This window comes from Triticum urartu, chromosome 5A (assembly GCF_056163025.1).
Source record: "Triticum urartu cultivar PI428250 chromosome 5A, HENAU_Tu73, whole genome shotgun sequence".
NCBI lineage: Eukaryota > Viridiplantae > Streptophyta > Magnoliopsida > Poales > Poaceae > Triticum > Triticum urartu.
In genome coordinates this window covers 684173599-684195082 of record NC_141877.1, presented here as the reverse complement: position 1 = coordinate 684195082, position 21484 = coordinate 684173599, and the positions used below count along the sequence as shown (strand labels likewise).

The following is a 21484-nucleotide window of genomic DNA, read 5'->3' as shown; positions in this document are numbered from 1 at the left end:
TTATCTAGAACTTACATTACGTCTCTCTTCTTTTTTACATAAGAAACACCAGCAATCTTTTTGAGTTTTTATCCTTCACCTCTCTTACGACTAGAGGCAGTTGCATCGGCTTCCTAAGCCATGCTACCCTATGTCAAGGTTGCTAGATCATACAGATCATATAGATAGCTAACTGGTTTGACTTTTCTCTTCTCAACAGGATATGTTTGAATGATGAATTCCAATTGGTTTATTTTACGACTGCTACAATTTAATCAGCTATATGCAACCACAAGCATTCTGTCAGGGCAAAGAAACTAAACACGGCAAAGTGCATGCAACCAATGTCATTAGCTGCAGCCTATACTAAATCATTCTGAGCAGCCAAATCTGATGCTTCAATTAGCACCAACAAGGGTGAAGATAATTATATCTTAATTAGATGGCTGCAGGCCTATGACGGATGGTGAGGCTGCAATAAGCCGGGGTTGAAACTTGATGATTCAGTCTGATGCATATATACAAGTTCACCTATATGATGTTACTTCAAGGAACTAATGATTCTAATAATAATTTTCTTTCCCAAGTTTTTGGTAATCTTTGAGATGAAATAAAAACTTTTTAAACCCCGTTAAGTTAGAGCATCTCCAGCCGCCCCCCCCCCCCCTCAGGCCCCAGACCATTTTTTAGCGCCGGCGCCCAAAAATCGGCCAAGTCGCGCCGCCCAGGATATTGTTTATCGCCGGTTCGGGCCGAAATAACAGCCGGCGAACCCGAGCCAAACCCAAGCCCCTGGGGGTCGCCTGGGAGCACCAGTCGAAACGAAAAGGCGCATGGGTCCGCTCTGTCGGCGAGAGAAGGCCCTTTCCCAGCCGATCCCCATGCTCCCCCCTGTTTCCCTCCATTCCCCCCTTCTCCCGCCATTCTCCTCCCTCTCCCCGCCATCCGACCGCCATGCCGCCGAAGAAGTACACGGCACCTTGCGCCGCTACCGATGCCGACGCCACCCAGCCGAAGCAGAGGAAGCAGAGGGCGCCGCCATCCAAACTCCCGGGCATGTCAAACGCCGACTGGAAGGCGGAGTTTCAGTGCCGGGAGGCTTTCACCACTGACCGGCAGAACAGGCTCAACGCCAAGAAGGCTCGGGACAGGGTGGCGGCTGTGGCCGTGGCGGAGCAGGCAGATTGCGCGGCGGAACAAGCAGAGGCGTCTCGCGCGGGGATGATGAATCCGCCCGGTGTCCGCGGCCCACATGCTCCCTAGAGCCAGCAAAGCGTCCGATCGCCGGCCGGCTTCGTCGCCACACCCATAGCATCACCTTTCTGCAAGGCCACCCCACCCAGCACACAAATCATGATGCTCTTTGTCGTTCATTCCATGCCCACCACTCCTTAGTGAGATCCTTCTGAAGATCATTATGCGTTGCGGGACGTCGAATGACATGATAGGAGGCAACAAAACGGGCCACCCTTTCAGCCCTCCGTCGCACTCGCACGGGATATCCCAAGAGCTCATACTGAGAGTAGTCTACATCTTAGCCACGCTCATTCTCGATGATCATATTGTGCATGATCACACAAGCGTGCATTATGTACCAAAGCATCTTCTGATCCCAAAATCTAGCCGGTCCTCTTACAATAGCAAATTGGGCTTGCAAAATCCCAAAAGCTCTCTCCACATCTTTTCTAGCCGCCGCCTGAGCATTGTGGAAATCAAGTTCTTTCTTACCTTCTGGCTTTTTCAACGGCTTGACAAAGGTTTGCCACTTTGGATAGATGCCATCCGCTAGATAATAGCCATAGTTATATGTACGGCCATTTGCTACAAACTGCACTGGTGGCAACTCCCCATTTGCAATCTTATTCATCAGTGGTGACTGGTTGACAACATTGATGTCATTCAAAGATCCAGGCATTCCAAAGAATGCATGCCAAATCCAAGTCTCTTGATCGGCCACCGCTTCAAGGATTATAGTGGAACCCTTTTTTTGGCCGTGGAATTGCCCATGTCATGCCTTTGGATAATTCTTCCAACTCCAATGCATGCAATTTATTGAGCCAAGCATGCCAGGAAAGCCGCGAGCTTTGTTCATCGCCAAAAGCCTTGCGACATCTTCAACGTTGGGAGATCTCAAATACTTCTCGCCAAACACTTGCACAATTCCGACTGCGAAGCGCTTGACACACATGATGGCTTGGCTCTCACCCATAGCCAAGTGATCATCAACTAGATCAGCCGGTATACCGTATGCCAACATACGCAAAGCGGTTGTCACCTTCTGAAAAGTGCTATGCCCGAGCTCTCCGGCGGCATTCCTCCTTTGCTGAAAAAAGCGGTCATGGCTCACTAGTTTCTCTACAATGCGCCTGAACAACTCGGTGCTCATCCTAAACCGGCGACAAAAATACGACTCGGGGTATGTGGGATTCTCCGCAAAATAATGCCTGATCAATCTGTTGTGGGCATCGATCCTATCCCTCCAAATTTTCTGCCGACCCATAACCGAACCATCGTGCTTCGGTTTTTTATTGATATGCATATCTAGGATCATTGCAAGATCCTCCTCCTCTTTCATATCAAATTCTTCTTCGGAAGAATCATACGATGAACTCATCTACAATGTTGAATACTTTGCTATAAATAAAAAACTACAATCAACATGCACGAAATTCATGGCTTTTGAGAAATACATACCTTCTAGGCGTTTTGTCGAACACCTTGCGGGCGCCGAGCGGCAGCGAGCGCGCGGGCGCTGTTCGTCGGAGGACCAGCGCGCGCGAGGGGCGGCGGGACTAGAGGGGGGCCGGAGAAAGCGCGCGCGGGGCGGGGATAGGCCGGGGAAGCGTCGGAACGGTCGCCGGGTGGCGCGGTCGGCGGCGGCGGCGCGGCTGGATGAGGGTGGGAGGTGCGAGCAAGCGCGTGAGAGTCCAGCGCGTGGGAGCGGGCGCAACAATTAAGCGGTGCGCGATTGAGTTTCGGCCCGCGCGCGCTGTTTTCACGCGTCCGCTGGAGCAACTATTTCGATTGCGCGCGCACTAAAACGGAGAATTTTGAGCGCGGCTGTTGGAGATGCTCTAAGTCAGAGGCCGTGCTCTGGGCCGTATTCGCGCGTCCATCGAACGACATCTCCCAGTTGCCGGGCCTTGCTCTCATGCCGACGTGTAAGTCGCTATGTACCTGAGCTAGCTCATGAAAAATCCATCCACCAGCCTGTCTGCTTCAAAGCAGCTTCTATGTGAAGGCACAGTACCTAACCAAAATCATCGATTGAGTTAGCTTGCATCAGTGTTCGACGGACAGATGGGAATGGCACCCTCAGCTTGTCGTGGCCTGCTGGTCCGTGTAGTCGATGTACACGCGCTACGTCGTTTACCTCCTGTCCGACTCCGACATCGCCGTGAAGGACGTTATCGGTGCGCGTGCTCGTGCTCTCCCACATCGTGTACGCCGGCGAAGGAGCTGAATGTGCAACCGGTCAGGCCTGCGCCTGGAGCGGCGGCTCGACTGGAACCACCTCGTGGCTCCAACTCAAGTGCACGGCTACACACACCTCCGGCTTGGGTGAACAGGGACGGAAAATGGGTGCGGTTGGTGTTGTTTGTAGAGATGGAACGGGAGTTTACCTAGGATCTTTGGCCTCGGTTATCACTGGTTTGCTTGCCGAGAAGCACCTTGCCATGGCGAAGGACCATATGCAACACCAACTGAAGATCGCCTCTGACTGTCAATCTATCGTTAAGGATATTGAGAAAGACACTTTAAGGCCAGTAGGGTCCGTCATCAGGGAGATCTTGCTTTCAAGAGGTGAATTTGAAGCTTGCTCTTTTGTCCATGAAGGTCGTCCATTAAATATGGAAGCGCACCACCTAGAGAAACATGCATTGCCTTTAGCTGAAGGGCACCACTTGTGGCTGTTAACCCCTTTTGTTACTGTAAGTAATTCCTGTACATCACCATTAAACAATAAGCATGTTTCCCCTAAAAAAAGGCTGGCATTTATTTTTCAGTTGGTAAACTTTCGCATGGCATATAGTACTGTATATAGAAATGTTCTTAATATGTTTTTTTTGTTTGGGAGGACCAATTTTCCTTCTTTTCTTTATATGTTTCTTTTTTTCCTATTTCTACAAAAGTAAAGTTCGTGAATTTGTAAAAAAAAAAACTTTTTTTTTGAAAATATTCGGGAATTTTAAAAAGTGTTTGCAAATCTATAGAAATGTTCACGATACTTAAATCATTTCAATAATGAAAATTGTTCGCGGATTTGAAAAATTCTTAATGAAATAAAAAACTTAACGAACTTAAAGAAAAGTTTACAAATTTTAAAATGTTTATTAATTTGAAAAAACATTATGAATAAAAAATGATCACGATTTCAAAAAAGTGCCTACAATTTTTAAAATTGTTTATGAATTAGAAAATGTTCGTGAACCTGAAAAGGAGTTCACAACTTCAAAAAAAGGTTCACGAATTTGAAAAAAAATCATAAATATTATAATTTTGTATAATTTTAGAAAATTCAGAAGTTTTATAGAAAATAAAGAAAAAAGAAAAAGTTAGAAGTCTAAAAAAGCAAACAGAGGAAAAAACCTTCCGGAAGCTTTGGAAAACCGGGTGGAAGCTGCCCAAGCCCGAGATTGAAGCTTGGTAGAACTGGTACAACGCTTCGGCTATTGGCCGATCCACCAAAGGTCTGGCATGAGCGATTGCTCTTTAGCATTTGCACATCTCCATTTTCCCCCTCTTTGAGCCTGGCCTTTAACCTCTTGTTATTTGTTTCCTTATAGTTGTGTACGTCCAATACACATTAATATTAGGAAGTATATGAATTGCACTTGAATATTAGGTAGGATATTATTTACATATTAATTATGCGATTAGCGTTGTATTTGGTACAATATTAATTGCACATTAAACATCTTTAGGGCTCGCCATTGAAGCAGTGTCATTGGATGGACCGGATTCGATGGCTGAGATTAATTGGATCTTCCCCTTTGGCGTCATTTTATATTGATGATCATATATAGATATAGATACAGTATTATATATTATAATTACTCCACTAAAAAGCTTGAGAAAAACTGTGAACGCGCCCCCTAGATAATTTGAAAAGCTTCTGTTATAGAAAGTAGTAACCACGTGCTCATCCGCGTATATGTATCTTTCTTCACAAGAAAGAAAAATGTGTCTAGATTAACTGGAAGTTAATGCACATGCTCTTGTCCGCTGCAATATATGGTAAGCGAATACTACCGTATTTGGAGAGATTATCTTAGGGCGTTCATTATTTTCCTCATTCTTAACCTTCCACCTCTCTCTCTCTCTCTCTCTCTCTCCATCTCTGTGTATATACATTGTATCCAAAGATCACACATTATCTCCCCATCCTTATCGTTTGACTATAGCCCCCCTTAAAAAAAGCTCAGAAATTCAAAAAAAAATCACGAATTCAAAAAAGTTCACAGATTAGAAAATTGTTCATGAATGTTATAACATTTTAAAAAAAATCAGTAGTTTTCTAAAAAGAACTTCAAAAAAAAGAAAATATTGGTTAGAAGACTAGAAAAACAGATAGAGGACAACAAAAAAGAATCCGGAAGCTTCGGAAAACCAGATGGAAACTTCGCATACCAGAGAGGAAAGCTTGGTAGAGCTGCTACAATGCTTCTGTTCTGGGCCGATCCATCAAAGGTGTGGCATGAGTGATTGTAGTGCTATTGCTCACGGCAGTCGATCTTTAGCATTTGGGCATCTCCGTTTGCCCCTCTTTGAGCCTGGCCGTTAACCTATTTCCAACAGGTCTGCGTGGATGCTAGATTTACTATGAAATGTACTAAAAATTATTCTTGAGAAAGAATGCTATAATTAACTTAGGAAAGGTTTTAAAAATCTAATCCTCCAAAAATCATATGGATATGTTTTTGAATCGAAGAGGCTTAGGTACATGGGAAACGTTTATACCCGGCGCGCTGGCCGAACATTGGGCCGGTCACGCGCGGGACGTTCGATCGGGAGGCTTCATGTGGCCAGAACAGACCTGACCCCACCTTATCCCTTCGCTATGGTGCATTAACCCAGAACGGACGGAACTCGCCGAAGACGAGCTCGGGTGCTAGAGGGGAGGGGAGGGGAGGGGAGCGAAGTGATTAGGGTTTGCTCCGGTGAGTGGATGGGGACGAATATATCTGGGGTCGGGTGGGCCAACATGGGTTGGGTCCGACGCGTCCTCTGAATGAATTGCCATAGACCATTTCCTCCCTTTTATTTTGCTAGGCGATCGTATGTAGCCATGTAGGTGGTATACTGACCTACGTGTGTCTCTCTGGTTTTCCTTTTGAATAGTATCTGCGTCCAGTGTTTTTTCCTTTTATTTTGTCTTTATTTTATATTCTTTATTTTTCTTTTACTTTTCCATTTTATCTTTATTAATTTTTAGCCTTTTGTGCTTTGTTCTTTTATATATATTTTTTTTATCTTTTTACCTTTTGTTTTTTGTTCGTTATATAATTTTTCATTTATTTTTTGATTTTTTTCTCATGGTTCTTTATTTTGGTTTCAAAAAATGTAATCTTCTAAATAAATTTCATTCTTTATTTACAAAAGGCTCGTATCACATTTGAAAAATTGTTTGGCATGTACTTAAAATGTTTAGATTGTATTTAAAAACTATTCTCCCTATATTTTAAAAAGGTTGATCACAATTTTTACCGTACAAAAGTATTCCGGTTTATTCCCAAATTTGTCATCTTGTATTAAATATGATTTTTTGTGTATATAGAAACTGGCCATTGAGGATTTCAGAAACATTCATCGTGTATTCTTTTTAAAAAGTACATTGTGTATTCTTAAAATATGTGATTTTGTAAGACATTGCATGATCATTTTATATAGATGCTTAAATATGTGATAAAAACTTTTAATGCATAGTGAACATTGTCTTAAAACAACATGAACATTTTTTGAGAGTACGCAATTTTTTTATAGCGTGAGCGTTTAATTGAAGTACATGAACATCTTTTGAACAGCATGAACATTCTTTGAAATGGAGTGAACATTAACTTAAATACGCAAACATTTATTTGAATAGCGTGAACATGTTGAAGGTGCTTCAACAAATCTTCTTAATAGCACAGACATGTTTTATTTAAAAGTAGACGTGTATTTTTGTAAGACTGCGTGAAGAGTTTCTTTGAACAGCCCGAGATTTTTAATTAAAAGTAGATGGACACACGCTTTTGCCCTTTTGTGCTATCTATCTATCAGCATAGAAAGAAAAGAAAAACCCCTTAAAGAAAGCAAAGAAAGAAAAAACTCTAGAGACTGAGCGAGCGGTGGCACCAGCTCGCTAGAGCGATATATATAGATGCCCCTGCCTCGCACGCTCCGTCACCTCTGCTCTCGTTCCCCACCCTCCCGGCCTCCCCGCGCCAGCTGACTGACTGCAATTCCACTGGGGTGAGATGATGAGGCAGCTCGCCGTTGTCGCCATCGTGGTGGCCGTTGTCGCAGCCGTGGCGGCTCTAAGATTTGATGAAAGCGTTCCTACTCCCTGATGGAAGCCGCGAGGTGTTTATTTATATGAGACAGAAGCCCTGTCGTGGCGTACAAGACTTTGCGTACGATCTCCAGGATGCATACGAGTTACAGGAGGAATCGGGAGAGGAAAGAGAGTTACAGCCTGCTACGATTGCATAGAGATTACATCTGAAACGCTACAGCAGTTGTATCGCTAACACCCTCCCTTAATCTTAACTATCCTATGTTGAGATTATTCTTGAACTCTTCAAATGCCTTGACTGAAAGAGCTTTAGTGAATCCATCTGCAACTTGATCCTTTGATGGAATAAATCTGATTTCCAGTTTCTTTGCTGCAACCCTTTCTCGTACAAAATGAAAATCAATTTCAATATGTTTGGTTCTGGCATGGAACACTGGGTTGGCAGAAAGATATGTTGCTCCTAAGTTATCACACCAAAGACAAGATACACGATGTTGCTTAATCCCCAATTTTGCAATCAAAGATTCCATCCAGATAACCTCAGCAGTGGCATTAGCGAGAGATTTGTACTCAGCTTCTGTACTTGATCTCGAAACTATAGCTTGTTTTCTAACACTCCAGGAGATAACATTAGAGCCAAAGAATACTGCAAAACCTCCAGTTGATTTTCTATCATCAGTACATCCTGCCCAGTCAGCATCAGAAAAAGCACTAATAAGAGTAGAATTGGAACGTCTGAACTGGAGACCCAATCTTGCAGTATGCTTTATGTATCTTATGATTCGTTTAACAGCTGTCCAGTGTGCAGTAGTAGGTGCATGCAAATACTGACAAACCTTGTTAACTGCAAAAGATATATCTGGCCGTGTCAAAGTCAAATATTGCAAAGCTCCTAAGGCACTCCTGTATTTTGTGCTTTCTTCTTCCTTGAGTGGTTCACCTTCAAATGCCGAAAGTTTTTCTGAAGAAGACAATGGTGTGGGTGAAGGCTTACAGTCCTTCATACCCATACGTGTAAATAGTTCAGTAGCATATTTTTCTTGATTCAACACTATGCCATCTTGAAACTTCTTAACTTCAATGCCAAGGAAGAAATGTAGGTCACCCAAATCCTTGAGAGCAAACTCTGAACTTAGGTCATGAAGAAGAGCATTAGTGGCACTTTGTGAAGAACTTGCAACTATAATATCATCAACATATACTAGCACAAATATAACTGTGTTTGCCTTGTTATAAATGAAGAGTGATGTATCAGCTTTGGATGCAACAAAACCAAGCTGCCTCAACTGAGAACTCAACCTTGAGTACCATGCTCTTGGTGCTTGTTTCAAGCCATAAAGCGCCTTATCAAGCTTGCACACATAGTGGGGGTTTCTTCTATTTTCATACCCAGGTGGTTGCCTCATGTAAACCTCCTCTTCCAGAACACCATGCAAAAACGCATTCTGAACATCTAGTTGTCTCAAGCACCACCCCCTGGACACAGCAATAGCCAGTACAAGCCTAATAGTTGTAGCTTTAACAACATGACTGAAGGTATCTTCATAATCTAGACCATAACGTTGCTTGAAACCTTTTGCAACAAGACGCACCTTATACCTGTCATTCGAGCCATCTACTCTCTTTTTAATTCTGTAAACCCATTTACAATCGATGATATTTTTACCTCTTTGCTCAGGCACAAGATGCCAAGTTTTGTTTCTCATGAGTGCAGAGTACTCTTCATCCATTGCACTTTTCCACCTCGGATCTCCGAGTGCATCATCTAACTTTGTTGGTTCTCCTAAAATACACAACATGCCATATGGTATAGTTCCATCAGTTCAAACTTTTGGATTCCTTATACCTTTTTGTAGTCGAGTTGTGACACGCGAGCTTGTTAGTTGAACAGGATATATAGTTTGTTGTAATGGAGGCAGTATAGATTCAGCCACAGAGGATCCTGAAGAAGCACCAGATCCACTTTGCACAGCAGATCCGGAATTAAACCTGGTGACCTGCGGTGTGGCCGCTGTCTCTGAATCAGAAGTCGCAGAAGATCCAGAACCCGTCGCTGTCCGCACGCGTGTGGGGTGAGGCGATCCCGAGCGGCGTGTCGTTGTCCCTGGCGCATGCAGGCGCGTGGGGCGCGGGCCCGGCGCTGTGGAGGCTGACGCGGCGCCTAACCGCTGGCTGGGCTGGCTCCCGCCAGGCGCGCGATCCCGCGCTGATTCCCGCGCGCGATCCAAGGGATCCTGACGAACAGGAGTTCCAGGTGACGCGGGATACTCTTCGTGTTCAGCGCCCAGCTCGTCTTCTTCTCGTACATCAAATATAGCATCATTTTCAACAAGATTTTGATCATTTTCTTCACCGTTTTCTGCACCGTTTTCTTCTGCGTCTTCTCCAGAAGCCTGCACAGGTATAGGCACAATACAAGAACTAGTAGAATCATCATTTTGGTCAGTACAATTGTCGCCCCCATGATCAAAATATCGAAGGTTAAATGGAAGAAGAAGAATTTCCTTCCTAAGGAGGGCTCCGACATTAGGATGAAGAGATGCAAAAGGAAAGACAGATTCATCAAATACGACATCACGAGATATGTAGACCCTACCAGTAGGGATATCTAGACATTTGACTCCTTTGTGAATTGGACTATATCCAAGAAAAGCACATCGCTTTGAACGGAAAGCAAGTTTGTGTGTATTGTATGGTCTAAGGTTAGGCCAGCATGCACAACCAAACACACGAAGTGATTTGTAATCAAGAGTAATGCCAAAAAGTCATTTGATAGGAGTTTCAAATTTGATGACTTTGCTAGGGAGCAAGTTTATGAGATATGTGGCAGTCAAAAAAGCTTCATCCCAAAATTTGAGTGGCATAGATGCATTTGCTAGTAGGGCTAGCCCTACTTCAACAACATGGCGATGTTTTCTTTCCGCGGAACCATTCTGTTGGTGAGCATGTGGACATGAAACATGATGCGAGATGCCAAATTGCTGAAAGAAAGAATTGAGTTTCTTGTATTCACCACCCCAGTCAGTTTGCATGGCAAGTGTTTAGTTGTCTTTCAACAAGATTTTGAAAATTCTTGAAAACTTGAAACACTTCAGATCATTTCTTAAGAAGATAGATCCAAGTAAATTTGCTATAGTCATCAATAAAGCTTACATAATATAAGTGTCTACCAACTGAAACAGGAGCTGGTCCCCACACATCTGAGAATACAAGTTGTAAGGGTGCAGTAGAAATACTAGTAGAAATAGGATATGGTAGCTGATGACTTTTAGCTTGCTGACATGGATCACAAACTGACTCAAAGCTAGACTCATGAGCATGGAGAAGCTTATTTTTACTAAGAACAAGTTTAACTATAGCTGATGAAGGATGACCTAATCTACTATGCCACTTTGCAGAAGACGGCTTGATGACGACAAAAGCTTGTTTATTTGATGATGGCGATGATGATGATATAAGCGGGTACAGACCTCCCACGCACTTGCCCCTAAGAAGTATTCTCCTCGTGTCCAAGTCCTTAACCAAAAAGAAGTAAGGATAAAATTCAATGAGAACACGATTATCACGAGTAAACCTATGAACGGAGACAAGATTTTTTGAAGTTTCAGGAACATATAGAATCCTATTTAGATGCAAATTTTTCATGGGGGTTTTGACAACTGAACGACCAACATGAGTAATTTTCATACCAGAATCGCTTGCGGTGTGAACTTGGTCCGGTCCATGGTACTTGTCCCTGATGGTTAGATTGTCCAGCTCACCCGTAATATGATTTCTTGCTCCAGTGTCCGCGTACCAGTTGGTGTCTATGCCGTAGCTGTTGGTGACGGCATTTGCCTCCTTCTCATCATAATCATCTTCCTCATAGCGATCCCAACATGCACGGGCACCTCCTGCATGAAATATGTAACAGATTTGGCACTCGGGGTAATCCCGAGCTAATTGTTGACGTTGCTGCTGCTGCTGTTGTGGATGCCCTCTGTAGGTTCTGCCATTATTGGCGCTGGCACCAGAAGGAGTGGGAGGACGCCTTCCTCTGCCACGCCCCCTGTTGCCTCGGCCACGGCCTCTGTTGTTGCGGCCACGACCCCTGTATGCCAGATTTGCTGAAGAATTGAAACCAACATCTTCTGCCCCATCACCCAACATCTCTATCCTTTGGTCAAAGGCGGATATTTGGGCAAAGAGTTCGTCGGCAGTAATAGACGTCTTGACAGCGCCGATGGCTGCCACCACTGGATCGTAGTCGCGGCCGAGACCCGCGAGTACATAGTCCACCATCTCAGGGTCTGAAACTGGACGGCCTGCTGCTGCAAGTTCATCCCCGAGGTTCTTCATCTTGGCGATGAAGGAGGAGCTGGACATCGTGCCCTTCTTTGTGGTGGTGATGGCGATCCGCAGATTTCTAATGCGAGACTGTGACTGCGATGCAAAAATTGTGGTGATTACAGTCCACAGATCATAGGTATTTTCCTTACCAATAACCTGTGCAAGAATCTCTTTTGAGAGAGAATTCAGCAGATAACTAAGGACATGTTGATCCTTCTGTAGCCATGGCGCATATAGTGGGTTTGGCACCCTGGCCATGGTCTTGTCTGATTGCTGCTCCACCGTGGATGGGGCGCAGCGTCAGATCCATCTAGGAGCCCCGTGACCTACGCTCCTCGCAGGCCGGGCATCACTTGGGCTTTCCATAGGAGATAATTCCCCTTCATCAACTTCTCAGCCGGTGGAGGACCAAGGTTGAGGACGACTGCAGTCGAGGAAGCCATGGCGATGGAGAAGTTTCTGGTAGCTAGATTGGGAAGAGGACGGCTCTGATACCATGTAAGATTCGATGGAAGCGTTCCTACTCCCTGATGGGAGCCGCACGGTGTTTATTTATATGAGACAGAAGCTCTGTCGTGGTGTACAAGAGTTTTCGTACGATCTCCAGGTGCGTACGAGTTACAGGAGGAATCGGGAGAGGAAAGGGAGTTACAGCCTGCTACGATTGCATAGAGATTACATCTGAAACGCTACAGCAGTTGTGTCGCTAACAGCGGCAACGCCGCCGTTCACCCATGCGGCCGCACCGGCCACACCAATCAAGGCTCTTGGCCGGGGCGCGGAGGCGGAGACCACGTCCGGCGCGCCGTTTCCGGTTGCTCCCGGAGGGACGCAGGATGAGCTGACATCCGTGCACATCTCCTCGGGCGGCGAGGCAGCGGCGGCCTCAACCGGCGCGATCCTCACCGTGCTTGCTGTGCTAGTATTTGTCTAGTGATTATTAGTGTTGGCTTCAAGCAAGCATGCACCTGTAGACCGCCAAAGAATCTGTGATTCATTCCCCTTCAAGTGGGTGGATAAGCAATCTCTGATATTTCTTTCATTCTCCTTTGAGCTGCAAAGAAGAGTCAAAACCAGGGCAATCTAATTACACTCGACGGTATAATAATTGCCACCGCTTCAGTGAGGAAAAAACAACAAGGCATGATAAGGGGCGCGACAACGCGTGCCTATGCCTGTAGTAATTACAGGCACATAGCATGTAAAGCAAGCAAGCAATCACCATTTCTATCAAAAGATGACCCGAATGCGCGCGGCACATAGCATGTAGAGCAAGCAATGAACATTTCTATCAAAAGGAGCCAGCCGTTTGCCTTTGTCATTAATCTAGGATGTGGTGGAACAATTGAGGATGGTGTGCGATACACACTTGCCATGTGAGTGACCCTGGGAAATGCTTTCAGGAAGAAGCAATGTGTTGGCTAGCTTCAGAACAAAAAGATTCTTTGAGCTGCAAAGCAGAGTCGGAACAAGGGCAATCCAATTACAATCGACAGCACCGCTTCGGTGAAAAAACCCACAAAGGTATGAGAAGGGGCGCGCCTATGTGTGAGCTCTTGGTGTATTGATCGATACTTTCATGGAGCCTATAGGAGAAATTTGATCTTACAACCGAGAGGGAGGGAGGAGGAAGATGAACTTTCTCTACAAGCCTAGCCACAGCCACTAGCCATTTCTGTCCAAGCCAATCATATCCCCTGAGACCCTAATCGCCCAACTCGACGCGACGACCCTAATCGCCCCCCGCGCCGCCTCCTCTGAGGCGACTCGGGGGCAAACCCTAATCGTCCCGACCTGCTCCTCCTTGCGTGTCCCCCCTCTCTGCTGCCGCCCGAGGTACTCACTGGCGCCGCCGTGTGGTACTGGTGAAGGTGGCGGCGGGGATCCAGGCGTCTCCTCCTCGGGCGGGGAGCCTCGGATCCATGGCGGCGGCCCTGGCTGGTGGCACACGGCGCAGCTTGGCGGCGGGCGGTGCCGGCGTGGACAGGTGGGCCACTTTCCTGGCCATGTGGATGGCAGGGAGGTGGCGGGCTTCGGCTGCGGCAGCGGTTCCTCGCTGGATGTTGGTGGCCATGGTGATGTTCGTCCTCGACCCCGATCTACTCCGATCTGCAGCGGATCCGGCCCTTGGTGGCTTCGGTCACCGTTCTTGGGTGCTGGCCTTGCAGATCCGGTGGCTGGAAGGGTTCTGGGGGAATCTCTTGGCCGGCGTGGCGGCCACTCCGATGGCAGTGCCTTTGGGTGTTGCTTCCTTCGTTGGAGGCTTCAGAGAGGACCTCCTTCCTTCCACCCCTCCCAGGAGCTCAGGTGAAAACCTCAGACCCCCCCCCCCCGTTCCAAGCGACGACGACACCACGGTGGCGTGCTCCTTCTTGAAGGCGTTGCTCGGGGGCTGCTCAAGCGGCGGTGGAAGTGGTGGTGGTTCAGTGTCGACACATGCATTCTGGTCAGCTTCATCTTGGAGGCTACGGCGACGTAGGCGACGCTCGTCTGGTGGAGCTACTGCCGATGGTCGAGGCATCGTCGTTAGTCTGCGCCATCAGGCTCGAGGTGCTCAGGGGGAAACCCTAGATCTGGGTCTTCCGGATCGGATGATGATAGCGTTCTATCGCTTTCCCTTCTGGGGGCATCGTTTTGGAGCAAGTGTTGGCTGGAGGGATGGTGGAGCGGTGCTTCATCTCACACATTGATGGCGGCGGAGATCGACGGCATGGCGCTGTGGAGACTCGGCGTCCGTTGCGCGGAGATGGGCTCGCGCAGGAGGAGGTTGCCGTCTGGCGTCATGGTGACGTCGATGGCAGAGTGGCCAGACAAGGTAGAAGCTTCAATATGATCTGAAGACCTGTGGAAGATGGCGGCGACGACACACAAGTGCGTCTGACCGGATTGTGCCCCAGACCCGGTATGTGGCTCGGCTGGGGCTTTCAAATGATTTTCAGATTCTGGCTTTTGATGTTAGGCTTAGGTGAGTGGTTTGGGTAGTGGCCTAGCTAGCACCCCTTCATCATATTGGATAGGAGTAGCGGCATATGCTGCCAAGATGGTGGATTCAGGCACATTGTTGTAATACTTTGTACGGTCCTCGAGAATAATCAATAAAGTGGCCGTATGCATCTCTAAAAAAATCATATGCAGAGGCCGGGGGTCATCCTTCTTTTCTAAAAAAATCATATCCCCCGAGACAACTTATTTTTTAGGGGTAACCAAGTTTTATTCAACAAAAACCACAGAAAGTGGGATACATCTCTGGTCGTGGGGTTGGCCGAACCAAATGCGTTGCCTCGGACCTGAAGGAAATGCATACTTGGCTAATATATGCGCCTCTACTTTAGCGGCACGACCTTTAAAAGTAAAATTACAGTTAAAAGATAGAACTCTGCTATGAATCTCCGAGATAATGGCGCCATTAATTCCACGGATGTCCAAGCCAATCCTATCCCCCGAGACAGCTAAAAGAAAAACAATTACAAGGTCCTTAGACCCATTCTGGGCCTGCAACGCGAGCGGGCCGTCGAGGGTTGCGAGTGGGCCTTCGGTTTGAATCAACAGCAGCCTCCCGCCCTTCAGTGACTGGAACAGAATTGCTGACAATCCCTCCTTGTTGAAACACGGCGCCGTCGCGCGCGGAAAGAGCTGCTTGATGGTCTCCATGTCTTCTGAGGTTGCCATTTCGACAGTGCCGCCAATCCATTGCACGAGTACTTGGACCACTGAGGGAGTCCTGGATTAGGGGGTGTCCGGGTAGCCGGACTATGCCTTCGGCCGGACTCCTGGACTATGAAGATACAAGATTGAAGACTTCGTCCCGTGTCCGGATGAGACTTTCCTTGGCGTGGAAGGCAAGCTTGGCGATGCGGGTATTCAGATCTCCTACCATTGTAACCGACTTTGTGTAACCCTAACCCTCTCCGGTGTCTATATAAACCGGAGGGTTTTAGTCCGTAGGATGGAACCTCAACATATAACAATCATACCATAGGCTAGCTTCTAGGGTTTAGCCTCCTTGATCTCGTGGTAGATCTACTCTTGTACTACCCATATCATCAATATTAATCAAGCAGGACATAGGGTTTTACCTCCATCAAGAGGGCCCGAACCTGGGTAAAAACATTGTGTCCCTCGTCTCCTGTTACCATCCGCCTAGACGCACAGTTCGGGACCCCCTACCCGAGATCCGCCGGTTTTGACACCGACATTGGTGCTTTCATTGAGAGTTCCTCTGTGTCGTCGCTTTTAGGCCCGATGGCTCCTTCGATCATCAACAACGATGCGATCTAGGGTGAGACTTTTCTCCCCGGACAGATCTTCATCTTCGGCGGCTTCGCACTGCGGGCCAATTCGCTTGGCCACCTGGAGCAGATCGAAAGCTACGCCCCTGGCCATCAGGTCAGGTTTGGAAGCTTAAACTACACGACTGACATCCACGGGGACTTGATCTTCGACGGATTCGAGCCACAAACGAGCGCGCCGCACTGTCTCGATGAGCATGATCTAGCTCTACCACCGAACAGTGCCCTGGAGGCCGCACACGCATCGGTTCCGACCCTTAATTCAGAGCCGGTTGCACCAATCGAGGATGAGCGGTTGGACGCCGCCTCGGGGGCTGTGATCCCAAAGGCGATCGAGCCGAACACTAGCCCCGCACTCTACAAAGCCCGTGACTCCGAGCGGCCGGACTCCTCTCCGGACTCCGAGCCCTCCGCGCCCCTGCCGATCGAATCTGATTGGGCGCCGATCATGGAGTTCACCGCTGCAGACATCTTTCAGGACTCTCCCTTCGGCGACATTCTGAAGTCACTAAAGTCTCTCTCTTTATCAGGAGAGCCCTGGCCGGACTACGGTCAGCAAGGTTGGGATACGGACGATGAAGAAATTCAAAGCCCACCCACCACCCACTTTGTAGCCACTGTCGATGATTTAAGCGACATGCTCGATTTCGACTCCGAAGACATCGATGGTATGGACGCCGATGCAGGAGACGATCAAGAACCAGCACCTTTAGGGCACTGGAAAGCCACCTCGTCATATGACATTTATATGGTGGACACTCCAAAAGACGGAGATGGCGATGGAACAGCGGGGGATGACACCTCCAAGAAACAGCCCAAGCGTCGACGTCAGCGGCGCCGCTCTAAATCCCGCCAAAGTAAAAACGGTGATTCCGGCACAGGAGATAATAATACTCTGGATAGCGCTGAAGAACACCCCCTCCAGCAAGATTCCGCACAGGAGGATGGAGAAGCCAGCCCTCACGAGAGAGCGGCAGACAGAGAGGTTGAGGATGACAATTATATGCCTCCCTCCGAAGACGAGGCAAGCCTCGACGACGACGAATTCGTCGTGCCAGAGGATCCCGCCGAACAAGAGCGTTTTAAACGCAGGATTATGGCCACAGCAAGCAGCATCAAGAAAAAGCAGCAACAGCTTAGAGCTGATCAAGATTTGCTAGCTGACAGATGGACTGAAGTCCTTGCGGCCGAAGAGTATGAACTCGAACGCCCCTCCAAGAGCTACCCAAAGCGCAGGCTGCTACCCCGATTAGAGGAGGAAGCATTTAAACCTACATCACCAGCGCATGACATGGCCGAACGGCCACCTCGTGGCCGTGACAGAGAAGCCTCTCGGCCCTCCACCCAAGCCATGCCCCGGCACCGCTCAAAGCATACTAAGGCACGGGAAAATGCGCCAGACCTGCGAGACATACTGGAGGACAAGGCAAGACAAACAAGATCGATCTACAGATCGCGTGGGCGCCCCACGACGCGTGACGGGGATCGTCACTCCGGACACAATAAATCCGGCCGGGCCGAACACACTAGACAAAGCTCGTTCGAGCTACGTCGTGATATAGCGCAGTACAGAGGCGCCGCACACCCAGTATGCTTCACATATGAAGTAATGGATTATAAAATCCCTGAGGGTTTCAGACCCGTAAACATCGAATCATACGATGGCACAACAGATCCTGCGGTATGGATCGAAGATTATCTCCTTCATATCCACATGGCCCGCGTCGATGATCTACATGCCATCAAATACCTCCCGCTCAAACTTAAAGGACCGGCCCGACATTGGCTTAACAGCTTGCCAGCAGATTCAATCGGTTCTTGGGAGGACCTGGAAGCCGCATTCCTCGACAATTTCCCGGGCACCTATGTGCGACCACCGGACGCCGATGACCTAAGCCACATAATTCAGTAGCCAGAGGAATTGGCCAGACAATTCTGGACACGGTTCCTAACAAAGAAAAATCAAATAGTCGACTGTCCGGACGCAGAGGCCCTAGCAGCCTTCAAGCATAACATCCGCGACGAGTGGCTTGCCCGGCACCTTGGACAGGAAAAGCCGAAATCTATGGCAGCCCTCACGACACTCATGACCCGTTTTTGCGCGGGAGAAGACAGCTGGCTAGCTCGCAGCAACAACTTAACCAAGAACCTTGGTAATTCGGATACCAAGGACAAAAGTGGCAGGTCGCGCCGGAACAAGCAAAAACGCCGCGTTGGCAGCGACAGCAACGAGGATACGGCAGTCAATGCCAGATTCCGAGGCTACAAATCCGGTCAACGGAAAAAGCCATTTAAAAGAAATACTCAGGGCCCGTCCAATTTGGACCGAATACTCGACCGCTTGTGCCAGATACATGGCACCCCCGAAAAGCCAGCCAATCACACCAACAGGGATTGTTGGGTGTTCAAGCAGGCATGCAAGTTAAATGCCGAAAATAGAGACAAGGGGCTGCGTAGCGACGACGAGGAGGAGCCCAGGCCGCCGAACAACAGTGGACAGAAGGGTTTTCCCCCACAAGTGCGGACGGTGAACATGATATACGCAACCCACATCCCCAAAAGGGAGCAAAAGCGTGCATTACGGGACGTATACGCGCTGGAGCCAGTCGCCCCAAAGTTCAACCCATGGTCCTCCTGCCCGATCACTTTTGATCGAAGGGACCACCCACTAGCATCCGTCATGGCGGGTTCGCCGCATTGGTTCTTGACCCAATTATTGACGGATTTCATCTCACAAGAGTCCTTATGGACGGCGGCAGCAGCCTGAACCTGCTTTACCAGGATACAGTGCGGAAAATGGGCATAGATCCCTCGAGGATTAAGCCCACCAAAATGACCTTTAAAGGCGTCATACCAGGTGTAGAGGCCAACTGTACAGGCTCGATCACACTTGAAGTGGTCTTCGGATCTCCGGATAATTTCCGAAGCGAGGAGTTAATCTTCGACATAGTCCCGTTCCGCAGTGGCTATCACGCACTGCTCGGGCGAACCGCTTTTGCAAAGTTCAAGGCGGTACCGCACTACGCATACCTCAAGCTCAAGATGCCAGGCCCTCGAGGAGTAATCACGGTCAATGGAAACACCCAACGCTCCCTCCGAACGGAGGAGCACACGGCAGCCCTCGCAGCGGAAGTACAAAGCAGCCTCCTTAGTTGTTCGGCGGAAGTACAAAGCAACTTCTCCAGCCCGTCCTCTAAAAAGCCGGACACTGTCAAGCGCGCCCGGAGTAACCTACAACAGGACCGCCTGGCACGTTCTGAGCAGGCGTAGCAGTGTGGCCCCAACCCCAGCCCTCGTGAAACAGCGAAACCAGTGCTTCGCGTACATAATTACGCCCTTGAAATTCCATGGGCACAAGGGGAGGGGCACTATCACGGCACGCCCAAAATACGGCTTTAACCGTACTAGGGGCTGCCGAAGTTTTTATTTATTTTTCTTTTACTTTCAGGACTCCATACTTCGGACGACCTGTTCGGCAAACCAACTGCCGCACAAATGATGCAAGATCCAGGAAAGCAGACAAGCCATGCCGCATTATGGAACTCCCAGGTGGTCTCTTTTACGAGCAGTATACCTGTTTTGCACACAATTCCGCGGCCTGCCCCTGGACAGGACATGTTAAATAGTCCAATTGTTTGCTTATCGCACTATTTGTATCGTTCTGCTTGGATCGCAGCCTTTTTATAAACAATGCATAGCTTTTTGTCTATCTTTTTGCATTAATCTCTTTTTACATATATGTTCCTTAGTGACATGTTGCACCCGTACACTGTGGTACGGCAAATACGCCAGGGGCTTCAGTACCCCTTAATATGGTGTGAGAAGTCCGAACACTTTCACAAGTGCGGCACCCCGAACTTATAGCATTATATGCATCGGCTCCGAATCATGTTTTGGGTCAATAGTTGGGTTTGCCCGGCTCCTATGTTTTCGTGCCTTACGTTCCGCTATATCGGCTAAGGTAGCACTAGGAGAACTACTGCGATTGTGCCCCAGTTGAGCTGGGCTGAGCACCTCAGTAGAGAAAGCTAAAACTGACTGTCATGATGAGGCGAGAGACCGGTCGCTGTTCGAGAGGTTTTTCGAGTCCCTAAAGACTTATGCCGCTTAGAGCGAGGAGCCGGCTTTGTCCGGCCAAGGCGTGGATAGCGCCCCGAACTCGGTCTTCCGAATACTAGGAGCTTCGCCGAAATTTAAAATTATAGAGTTCTATGGCTAAGTGAGAGTGTTCAAGCATTATAGTCCGATTGCCTTGTTCGTTGTACTGAACGCCTCCCTCGAAGGACCCAATCATGGGAAAAAGAGCGCTCAGGTTTATCCCGAACACCCCAGCACTAGTGGCATGGGGGCAGAAGCCGACGACTGGCCATCTCTCAATTTTTGATAAACGGCCGCACAGAAAGTAATATTTTAAATTCAAAAAGCATTGCTTAGCGCAAATGAACAAGTTTTCAGCGCACAGGACAATACGAGCGAGTTCATTCAAAAATTACATCCCTGGTACATTCATCCTCCATAAGGCGGGCACCCGCCGGAACATCCTTATAATAGTTCTCGGGCTTGCGATGCTCCTTCCCCGGCGGCGACCCGTCCCTCACAAGCTTCTCACCGTCCATCTTACCCCAGTGCACCTTTGCACGGGCAAGGGCCCTACGGGCACCTTCGATGCAGACGGAGCGCTTGATGACCTCGAGCCTTGGACAGGCATCCACCAGCCGCCGCACCAGCCCGATGTAGCTCCCAGGCAGGGCCTCTCCAGGCCACAGCCGAACTATGAAGCCCTTCATGGCCTGTTCAGCCACCTTGTGGAGCTCGACCAGCTTCTTCAGCTGGTCGCTCAAGGGCACAGGGTGTCCGGCCTCAGCGTACTAAGACCAGAACACCTTCTCCGTCGAGCTGCCTTCCTCGGTTGGGTAGAATGCGGCGGCATCGGATATGCTACGGGGAAGATCTGCAAATGCCCCTGGAGAGCTCCGGATTCGGGTAAGTAACAAGTAGTTTACTTTTATATGTTTGCTTTGCATAGAGAATGCCTTACCCGCCGCTATCTTTTTCACCGCATCCAATACCTGGAGGGCCTTCTGGGCTTCGGCCTTGGCAGACTTGGTAGTTTCAAGGGCCGCAGCAAGCTCGGACGCTCGCGTCTTCGAGTCCAGCTCCAAACTCTCATGTTTTTTCATGAGAGCCTGAAGCTCTTGCTGCACCTCGCCGACCTGCGCCTCAAATTTCTCCCGCTCGGTGCGCTCAGTGGCCGCTTTCTTCTCGGCCTCGGACAACGCCTGCTTGAGGGTCGCCACCTCAGTTGTGGCCCCTACAATAAGCAGTATCAATCCTGTCATTTTTTGCAATTGCATCTTTTTTATATGTTTTTCTATAAGGTATCTCTTAC

General features: G+C 48.3%; 1 protein-coding gene across 1 annotated transcript; it reads right to left on the bottom strand.

The window, feature by feature from the left end:
• Positions 1–7731: 7731 nt before the first annotated feature.
• Positions 7732–13880, bottom strand: LOC147974163 (uncharacterized). Its single transcript, XM_087524933.1, has 6 exons — positions 13651–13880; positions 12775–12860; positions 12518–12720; positions 10959–11962; positions 9644–9870; positions 7732–9260 (listed from the first exon to the last, which is right to left on the bottom strand). The coding sequence occupies exons 1-6, from the start codon at positions 13878–13880 to the stop codon at positions 7732–7734; spliced, it is 3279 nt and encodes a 1092-aa protein (XP_087381059.1).
• Between the last annotated feature and the right edge of the window lie 7604 nt (positions 13881–21484).